The sequence below is a fragment of the Anopheles coluzzii genome, chromosome 2 (assembly GCF_943734685.1).
Source record: "Anopheles coluzzii chromosome 2, AcolN3, whole genome shotgun sequence".
Lineage (NCBI taxonomy): Eukaryota > Metazoa > Arthropoda > Insecta > Diptera > Culicidae > Anopheles > Anopheles coluzzii.
In genome coordinates, this window is record NC_064670.1 from 74,024,440 (window position 1) to 74,034,966 (window position 10,527).

At 39.5% G+C, this 10,527-nt stretch overlaps 2 protein-coding genes across 2 annotated transcripts in view; one reads left to right on the forward strand and one right to left on the reverse strand.

The window, feature by feature from the left end:
* Positions 1 to 10,527, reverse strand: part of LOC120961211 (uncharacterized) — a 272,641-nt gene that overhangs the window by 76,383 nt on the left and 185,731 nt on the right. The window lies entirely within an intron of this gene.
* Positions 5,459 to 7,391, forward strand: LOC125906603 (uncharacterized). The gene is made up of 3 exons (XM_049606211.1): positions 5,459 to 5,801; positions 5,885 to 6,192; positions 6,256 to 7,391. The coding sequence occupies exons 1-3, from the start codon at positions 5,581 to 5,583 to the stop codon at positions 7,242 to 7,244; spliced, it is 1,518 nt and encodes a 505-aa protein (XP_049462168.1). The 5' UTR covers positions 5,459 to 5,580; the 3' UTR covers positions 7,245 to 7,391.

Sequence of the window (10,527 nt, forward strand, 5' to 3'; positions counted from 1 at the left end):
TCAATGCACTTATTTTCTCCTCATTCATGCTTTGGTTAGGAGGCAGGTAGGCAGCGGCAATAAACAAACGGTGGTCGCATAACTGAATACATACGCAAGTGAGTTCTAACAGTTGCGGCAACGTAGGAAGCACATAAGAGAGGAGAGAAACGTTGCATGCAATTAAAACACCACCCCCACGAGAGTGAGAGCTGTTAGTGGCATCCCGGTCGCATCGGTAAACACGATACTCATCTCCTAGGAGGAGAGCGGTGGGAATACAGGGATCGAGCCAAGTTTCAGTGAGTACCAATACATCGTATTCCGTCTCAAGAACCGACAAACGGAACTCATCGGCTTTAGAACGCAGGCCACGCACATTCTGATAGTACACAGTGATACAGGCCGCTCGATCAGTGGGTGCTTGTTGCATAGTGTTAGTAGGCGCTGTGGTGTTGCAATTGAGCGAGCTTATCGTAGAAGGTGAGTGTATTGTGTTTGTTGTCGAAGGATTTGCTCGAGCTGTATGCGCAAAATATGGGTGCGCTGCTGTAGTGCAGTTACTTCGGAAAAAATTGAACCAGTGTAGTTTGAAGTGTTTTTGAACGTGACGTGGACGGAAGAGTGGGTGAAGGGAGAGTGCAGTTCATATCGGTTGGTGATTGTTCGGTTTGTGTTCGTGCGGGTTCATGGATATGTGCAGGTGAGTACGGATTATTGTGGGGATTATTGCGTTGGGTACAAGGCTGCTGTGGTGCCGGTGAGTGCTGAGTGCGAGGCTGTAGTGGTGCCGGTGTGTGCTGATTACGGGGTTGTTGCGGTATCGGTGTGTAAGTGTTCGTGTGTTGTGTTCGTGAATGTAGAGATCGCGGCGGGAGCGAGATGAACTCACGCACACCGAGCCCGACCGGCCAGGAGGCTGCGTTAAGTGCCTTACTACGAAGGGCAGCAGGGATTCTGACCTTGAACGATACAGCACTCAATGGGCTAGGAACCGTTCCTGCTTTTAGCAGACTAAAAGCAATTGCGTCTGTAGTGTCCAACTGCAAACACACCAACGAGACAACTTGCTCTATGGTGACGGACGCAGCCAACCTTGAAAGATGCAGCCACAAATAATCGGTTCTTGGTGTCTGTGAAACAGTTGGTATTGAAGCGGAGGTTGTATTAGTACCTGTGATTATTGGTGGTAGTGAAGGACGATCGATCCGGTGAGTGTTGTTTGTATTTGTGACGTTTGAGATTGCTGCACTGTCAACAAACACGGCATCTGAGGATGCAACTGCATCACGAAATAATCTACGTCTTTTTCCGTTTGGTAGTGCATCTGGGAGCAATTGATTGCTATGTTGCAAGGATGCCGAATGGGCCGTGGCGATTCCGGCAAAGCCATCCCGAATCTCCTGTATTACCGGTGGGACCAAGCTAGCCTTCATGGCATCAACAGCAGCTGTGAGGGCTGCCTGAAACCCAACCTGCATACCCATGCCCTTGATCGCCTTGCTACGCGGATTCCCGATGGCGTTAGTACACCCAATGCAACTCCAGTGCAGGGAGGCCATCCGTTTCACTTCGTCGATGACCGATACAGGCACCTTAGTGCACGCCAGATGGTATGTACCCTCACAATATAGGCACGTAATTGACCCTTCAACCGGGCCCAGTGCTTCCGAACATGCATAACACACATCCTCCATTTTAGATGCCACTGCAGATGAACGTCGAAGGAGCCACAAATAAAATCCAAATATATCGCGAACACGGTGGTTCTCGTCAGGAACACGATGGCAGGGTCACGAGACTACACTTATGGACACACTAAAACCCGTGTTGATTATAGCAAAACCAGAATACACCAATAAAACAGCGGATAAATGCGGAGCGATAGCAGTAGACACAATATGTTGACAACTGTCAAAACTGTTAACTGAGTTCAATCAAGTGGGCGCGTTGCATATATATATATGATTGCATATTCTGATACTGATGCTCCTGATTTACTCTCGTCCATCTCGTTGTATGTTCCCTCTCGTTCCCTTCGTCCTCGTGATCCTCTGTCAATTGAAACACGTCATACTCTCTATACTTTCAATGATCCTATTCTATCCTGTTTCAGGTTGTTTAACCACTTTTACTATCTCTTTGATTTCGACTCCTCTCTCAACTCTTTCCGTAACCGTATTTTTTCTTCTAATTCTCTTTAATTATTCTTCTAAGTTTCATTAAGTTTTGATAGTCTCTACGCTCTACCTTTGTTTTTTTTCTTTAATTTTTTTGCTAGGTCTAGACTAGTTTAGTTAGGCTTAGTTTTTCATGAATTATTTTGTTTATTTGTTAGGGTTTATTTAGTTTTAAGTCTGCTTTATTTAGCCTTGATGGCGGATATTGTATTAATAAATGAAATGAAATGAAATGAAATGAAATATATATATATGCATATATATATATATATATATATATATATGTATATATATATATATATATATATATATATATATATATATATATATATATATAGACAGGGTGGCATCGTAGAAGTGATACACTTTGTTTTTGTAATAAAATTGACACCAGGTTTGATTTCTCTTAGGAATCGATTTAATTAGCTTCTATTGGTATTAAACCTGCATTTCACTTAATTTATTTCAAATCTTTCACTTTTACACTTGATAACCGCCCGTAGGCGCTTTTGGAAATTGTTGCAGGCCGCACGCACAACTTCATCCGGCATTTCATCCCATATCTTTAACAACCGTTTCTTGAATCCGTCCAAATGGAAATGTTTGATGTCGCCCAACTTTCCAAGCATGTATCCCCATATGCTGAAGTCCAACGGGTTCAAATCTGGAGACGACGCAGCCATTCCGATGCACTGATAAAACATGGCAAATGCTCCTTGCACCACTTCTGAACGATCGAAGCCTTATGGGCAGGAGCTGAAGCTTGTTGGAACCAAAAGTTGTCGTTGCCAAACAGCCTCTTAACGTATGGTTTCTAGTGGCCTCGAAAAACGTGTTCTAAATAGTGCTCCTTGTTGATCTTCCCGCCTTTGTCGATAAAAAATAACGGAAACTTTCCTTTGGCCGAGATAGCTCCCCAAACCATCACGGCTGACGTATTTTGATACCGTTCGACTGTTCTTTTATCGGCTGTTATATCCCGAATACATGCCCCATAAATACGATCATTCTGCTTATTCAAGGTTTCGTCCAGAGTGAACAGTTTTACGTCCGAAGAGATGATGTTTTGGCCTGCGTGCATATTCAACAACAAGCGAGATTTGGTCACCTTTTCGGAAATATTTTTTATTTGTTCTGGACTTGAATCCATTATAATATATGAGAAAACTGAAGTGAGCACTAAGTGTACGTTTTTCACGATAAATAGTAAATAAATTAAGCTGTCAAAATATGCCCACGAGTTTGACACACAGTGACCGAAAAACACAAAAAGGCAAAAAAAGGGGTACTCGAATAGGTATATCACTTCTACGATGCCACCCTGTATATATATATATATATATATATATATATATATATATATATATATATATATATATATATATATATGTATATAACACATAAAATACGTACAGAGCACTAACGATTACCACAAAATAAATTGCAACCCACAAAGTTCATTTCATTTCAAACAATCATTCATTTAGTTCAAGTGTACCGAATTGAATTACTTGTGCTGTATCTGAAAGCGTCATTTGAGCAAGGTGGATAAATAGACAACAGGTATGTTTATGTATCCATTTATCAAATTAGTTATGTAATAATCATTTGTTACAACCTTTTCCGTTCAACACGGACTCTTTCGTGGTATTTTTGGAGGATCTTTTTCAAAAATGAGAGGAAAAAAACATAACAGCCGGCGTATTAATCATGGACAACGTAAGGTTCCATCATTCTGCAAGGGTTAAAAAGCTGGTCGAAACACATACAGGGTTCAAAATAATGTTTTTGCCTCCGTATTCGCCATTTTGAACCCTATAGAGAATATGTCCTCTAAATGGAAGAATATCGTAAAACGAGGGAACCCAGAAAATGAAGATACTTTGTACTCCTTAATCGAAAATGGCAGTACAATGATAACCCGTACGGATTACGATAACTATTTTAGGAATTTATTTATCTTTTTGCCACGATGCCAAAAAGAAGAAATAATCGAAGATTTATCTTTTCTAAATTAATTCCTGAATTAATTCTTTTGCATTGTATAACCGCTCTAATTTTGTTGTGCATTCTGAAATTATTAAAATATTAAAATAACGAAAAAATACCAGGGGACAAAAATTGGTGATCATGAGACAAAAATTGACGCACAGAGACAAAAATTGACGCATTCAGGACAAAAATTGAAGCGCACTGTCAACAATTGACGCCTTCGAGACAAAAATTGATGCACACTGTCAAAAATTGATGCCTACGAGACAAAACTACATGACTTACGGCCAATTTTTGACGGCAACGGCTGTAACTCGTTGGCTGGCCGCAGGTTGCTGTTGCCGAGTGCGCTGCACATTGGTATTACGTTGCTGTAGTACATGAGGCACATGTAGCGCTATCTACGCGGTTAACTTAATAGTTATGTACAAAGTTTGTGCATATCGTGAAATGTGCATGGCACACATATCATGGTGGTGAAAGAAGTGTCAAGTAAGGGACACTGCTCACGCGATGTTAGCGTATCCCATATGACAATGGGGATTTATATCTAGGGCAAACGGGGTGTGAGGTAGAGAGAAACAGGTTGCGACGAGGGAGAAGCAGGATATTTTTAATGAGAGAGGAATGAAACCAAGGGAAGAGCCTCACATACGGAGAGCGAGAAATGTCAAAACAAACCGTTCGAAACACGTTCGAAACAAACGAGGACGCTTCGCGAGCCGGTGTTTGTGAAATTTATATTTTGTGATTTTAAAGTGATTTAAAGTGTTTCAGAGAAGAAAATGGACCAAATAAAGCAGTTGAAGAAGAGTGGGCTCTTAAGGAAGCGAGCACTGGCAAGGATGGGTGGAATGAAGAAGAAATGGGTGGCTGAAAATCAACCCGGTCCGAGTACGAGTATGGAAGTGCAAGGTAAGCGATTTTCATCATCTTTTACGCACGTTAAACTCGGTATCAAGTTTAAATTTAATAGTTGTTTTAAAAAGAAACCATATTTATCTGTGTGTAGCTCTGAGTATACGAAGTGCGTATACTATTTGTGCATTTTGATGCACGCTCTGGGCCGGTGACCGTGCGAGTTTTTGCAAAACATTTCTGACCGTTTTTAAGTTTTGCGTCAGACCGCAAACTCAAAAGTGTTTAGCTGAACGCACAAATCACAAATGCACTAATTTATGTACGCTTTTATGGACGTATTTAGTAATAAAGTCTTTTAGTTTCAGGTCCGGAAGCTGTGGTTGATGGCGTTGCTGAGGAGTGCATGATGGATTTCCCCTTGTCGGAGGAGGAGGATGTATTCATTTTATCCGATGATGAAGATGAGGATGAAATAATCGAATACATCGAGAACGAGAGCGAAGAGGATGATAAAGATGAAGAAGATCATCTACTGAATGAGAAAAATAATAGTCCAGCTCAACATCTGATGGCCAAGCGGTTGAGAGTTTGGGCTTTATCTCAAAAGCTACCTAATTTAGTATTGAATGATCTTCTTCGCTTGGTTCGCGAAACAACGGACATTCCTCTTCCTCTCGATTCTAGAACGCTCCTTAAGACACCGGTTGCTGTGGGCAAGGAAACATACGCGGTAGCTGGCGGTGAAATGTGGTATCATGGCATTGCGAAAAGTATGCAAAGTTGTTTCCGGTAAGACAGATTGTGCTTAGCTTGATAACATGTACCATGTAAATAACTAATGCATAGGTAACATCTACTGTGTTTCATTTTAGGAAGCTGACTCCTACGGTGAACGAAATATTAATAAACATATTCGTAGATGGGCTACCGTTATTTAACAGTGGGCCAAAACAGCTATGGTCCATATTGGTGAAGCTTGTAAACGTCCCAGAAGCTCCCATATTGGTGGTTGGCGTGTTTTGTGGCTTATTCAAACCGGAAAATGTCGAGGACTACTTGCGCCCACTCGTTGATGAATTGAATCGCCTACACGATGACGGAATTGTTATCAACAACAAAAAAATAAAAATCACCCTTAAAGCTTTCCTGGCAGATTCTCCAGCACGAGCATTCATCAAAGGTAAGCAATGTAGAATAATAAAGAGCTAAATAAGTTAACAATATTTATGTGTCTTTTTTCCAGGTGTAACATACTTCAACGGCGCTTGCGGTTGCATAAAGTGCAAAATCGTAGGAAAATTTGACAAGAGCGCACGGAAGATATTTGAAAGCGTTGCTGAGGAGAGGATCGACGATGATTTTCGCGATGGAAACTACCCAATAGGACACCAGAAGCACCATACTCCGTTATTAGACTTAAAAGAATTTAATATAGTAGTTCAGATGTCAATTGCAGACGATTTACACTTGTTTCATCTAGGGGCATTGAAGAAATTGCTTAAGGGTTATTATAAAGGAGGTTATAAAGGGTTTTCAGCATGGTCAGCAGCAGAGCAGGAAGAGATAAACAAGATTTTAGCTAGAATAAAATTGCCAGCAGAGATACATCGAGGTGTTAGGTCTTTAAAATATGTGGATTATTGGAAGGGGACCGAATTCCGGTCTTTTTTAAATCATATAAGTATCCCTTTGTTCTTAGGAAGAATCCACGATTCAGCGTATGATCATTTTAAACTTATTTATGTAGCTCATACTTTCCTTTCGCATTCTTTCTTCAAACAATATTGGACATACGCTGGTCAATTATTAGAAAAATTTGTTTTAGACTACAGTTCAATATACACCAAATATAATTTAACTAGTAATGTCCATAACCTTTTACACGTCACAAAAGATGTTCAAAATTTAGGTCCCCTTCCAGAAATTTCAACATATGATTGTGAGAATACGCTGCAGTTTATAAAAAGGCTAGCTAGACCAGGACCGAGAATATTAAATCAAATAGTTTGCAGGCTTGCTGAGCTTAGGGAAACACAAGTAGCAGTTAGAAAGGAGGAAAAACAGTATCCCATTTTCAAATGCAGAGGAGAGGAAGTCATTTTATTCGTTAAGGAAGGTTTAATGCTAAGGAAAGGTAATAGGAATGGATGGTTTTTGACGATGGATAGGGAGATCATCAGGTATAGTGCAGCATTAGAAGAATCTGGAAAGGTTTACATAATAGGACATTAATTAAAGAAGAAGAAAGTCAGCTTTAGTCCTCCGTGTAGTTCAGATATCATATTTAATTACGAAGGTGAAATAGCAGATTTATCAAAAGAATTAGGTAGGGTTCCTATAGATAGTGTGATGTGTAAGCTTGTAGCAATTTCATTAGATGAGGGATAAGGGTATCATTTCAGTCCATTACTACATACTTTAGCTGAATAGGTTAGATAGGGTTTCATTAAGATAGATTAAGACGTTTTAATTGTTCCATGCAAGGCAGCAATGCTTCGACAATTTTCCTTTTTTTTCTTTTTCAGCTGGCTAGCAAATGCTTTGACGCTTTTATGCATCTTTGAACTCCTATCCCAACCTCCACGTGGTGCTAGCAGGATTATATTTATTGCAGAATTTGTTACATTAATTCTGAAATTTTTATAAACTAATAGGAAAGGGGGCTTTTAAAACTGTTAATATAAAGGACTAATAAACGATGATTAGAACATGTCAAATATATAAATACTAGCAGTTCGGTTATTTTATTAAACTAGTAGCATTTTTATCAATTGAAGGAAAGGGGTTTTCTATGATTTGAGCTAGTTGGAACCTGGCAGTTGGGTGATTTTCATTAATAAAATATGAGCCAATTGGTATGAAAGATCATGGTTTCATTAGAACGAAGTTAACGTTTGTTGTAAAAGTTAATTTGTTATTCAAGTATATAGATCTTATTACTTACATAACTAGTTAACAAACCATCACATCTTTTAACAAATTCATCTTTGTCATCTTTTTACAATAATTTGATTTTGTTAATCACAGCAATTCTTCGGTTTTTCGTTTTTTTGCTTCGCTTGCAGTCAACGCATTCCCTAGTTTCTTCATAAGAAACTTTTTTACTAATGTATCCGTAGCCTCAAGATAATCGTTATCTCCTACAACTCTAAATAAGTGAAGTACGTATATAAATCGATTAAAATCTATCTTACGTGCACCTACACTACTTTTTCCCCACCAACTACTTCTTCTTCTTCTTCTTTGGGTCAACAACCGATGTCGGTCAAGGCCTGCCTGTACCCACTTATGGGCTTGGCTTTCAGTGACTAATTGATTCCCCCCATAGCAGGATAGTCAGTCCTACGTATGGCGGCACGGTCTATTTGGAGATTGAACCCATGACGGGCATGTTGTTAAGTCGTACGAGTTGACGACTGTACTACGAGACCGGGTCCAACTACCAACTACAATTAGACAAAAATTTGCGATCGAACATTACTTCTAAAACTAAGTTGAGTTTACCTTCTATATCTTTAACACTTGTAACATAAAATATAAGTTTTTGTGCAGTGTCTAACAAAAAGAGGCTATCCGATTTTAATTTTTCGTTATAACCTGCTTCATCAAAAAAAAATTTAATAGACACTTTTCTGGCTGTGGCATTTTTGTGATACATTGTATCGTAAATTAAATCTACCTTCATTGACATTTCTATCATAATCTCCGTCAAAACTTCCACGGAAAAGGGATTACAGGCGTCCCCCGAGTTACGACCCCCTCGAGTTACGACGATTCGCAGATACGACGATTTTGATTTTGACAGTTAAAAGTTGTCATTGACAAGAAATTTATGTATTTTTTTGAATATCTGGGCTCATAACCGTTATACATTACATTTCCAAAGATTGCACAACTACCGTATCTTGAATATATATATTGTGTACGGTTTTTTAAATATAATTATTACATTATCGAACATTATTTTAAATAAAATACACGATATCATAAATTCCAATTCTTCAACTTCGGTTATAAACTTTATATTCTTAGATATTCGATATACGACTTTTTCGACTTACGCCTTGCTATGGGACATTTTTTCGGTCCCAAATACAGTCGTATCTCGGGGGACACCTGTAGTAGATGAAGGCATATTCGTTTTAGGTGTTTCTATTTGTACAGATGGAAGTACGGGAAGACGGGATTTCGACAAATCACTGGTATTAGAAATAGATCCAGAAGATTGAGGCAAATTCAAAGGTTCCACAATTGGTCGGTAGACTGTGTGAAGGACAGGAAGGGGCTTATGGGGTGCCTTAAAACTAGAGGAAGCAGATGAGTTTGTTTGCCTAGTAGGAAGACGGGTTTTAGATGAAGCACCAGCGTCGAGCAAATTGTCTAACGGACGGGGTACACATGCATTTTGTAGTAATGGTCTGGTTTCGCTAATTTCCAGCACAGGAAGTTGGGATGTAGTTAGAGTGCCAGATCTGGAACAGGAGGAGGAAAGCGATTTTGATGGCATTATTTTATCACTTCGTAAAATAACATTGGATGATCCAACTGGCACATGATGTGGTTCGATGGTTTTAGAATCCATATCTAAAAGAAACGAAAAACATGTAAGAACATTATTTTGTTCACTGATAGCGTAGGAAGATGTGTGCCACCCAGTAGCCGACAACAGTGACCACGGGAACAGCGCAACACCGGTAAGGTTAATACTTCTAATTTCTACTTACAGTCTTCTCTGTCTTTTCTCCAAATACAGCAATCAACCAAGCAAAATCACAGCATGGCAGATGGGATGCGAGAAGATCCGCCTACAAATCACAGCACTCACAAAAGTAAATAAAGATGGCAAGCCAGCCAAGCCGGGTGCGCACAGTAACACACACACATATCGACATTGACAAAGCGCGTACGTAAAAGCGCGGCTTTTTTATGCAATCTTCGAATCGAAAATGACATTCGAAAACAATTTCGAATGTGTGAAACTATACAATCCTTGGTAAAAACGTACCTTGGTTTATGTTCACCTTGATGCATTCAAAATGACAGCAAACCTCTTATTTTGCTTAAATCAAGAGGTTTTGAGCAAGGTGTGTTTATTAAGGAGGTGAATTGTTAGCGCGTTTTCCGGGTGCCATCATTGAGTATTGTTATGTCAAATCGCATACAATTTTCTATACCCCCCTCCAGCCCTCCCCGATTTTAATACCGGAGCCCCCAGTAGTGTTATGTCAAGTTGTGAAATGTCAATTTGCTCTGAAGCACTTCACCTCCTAATATCCATACACCTTGGTTTTGAGGTGAATTTGTGGTGAAAATTGTTATATGGGAAGCCAAGCCGGGTGCGCACAGTAACACACACACATATTCACATTGACAAGACGCGTAAATAAAAGCGCGGCTTTTTTTATGCAATCTCCGAATCGAACATGACATTCTAAAAGAATTTCGAATGTGTGAAACTATACAATCCTTGGTAAAAACGTACCTTGGTTTATGTTCACCTCGATGCATTCAAAAT

Coding starts and splice junctions, on each gene's coding strand:
- LOC125906603 (XM_049606211.1), top strand. CDS start 5,581: ATGGCCAAGCGGTTGAGAGTTTGGGCTTTATCTCAAAAGCTACCTAAT. Junction 5,802..5,884: donor AGTATGCAAAGTTGTTTCCG/GTAAGACAGATT, acceptor GTTTCATTTTAG/GAAGCTGACTCCTACGGTGA. Junction 6,193..6,255: donor AGCACGAGCATTCATCAAAG/GTAAGCAATGTA, acceptor TCTTTTTTCCAG/GTGTAACATACTTCAACGGC.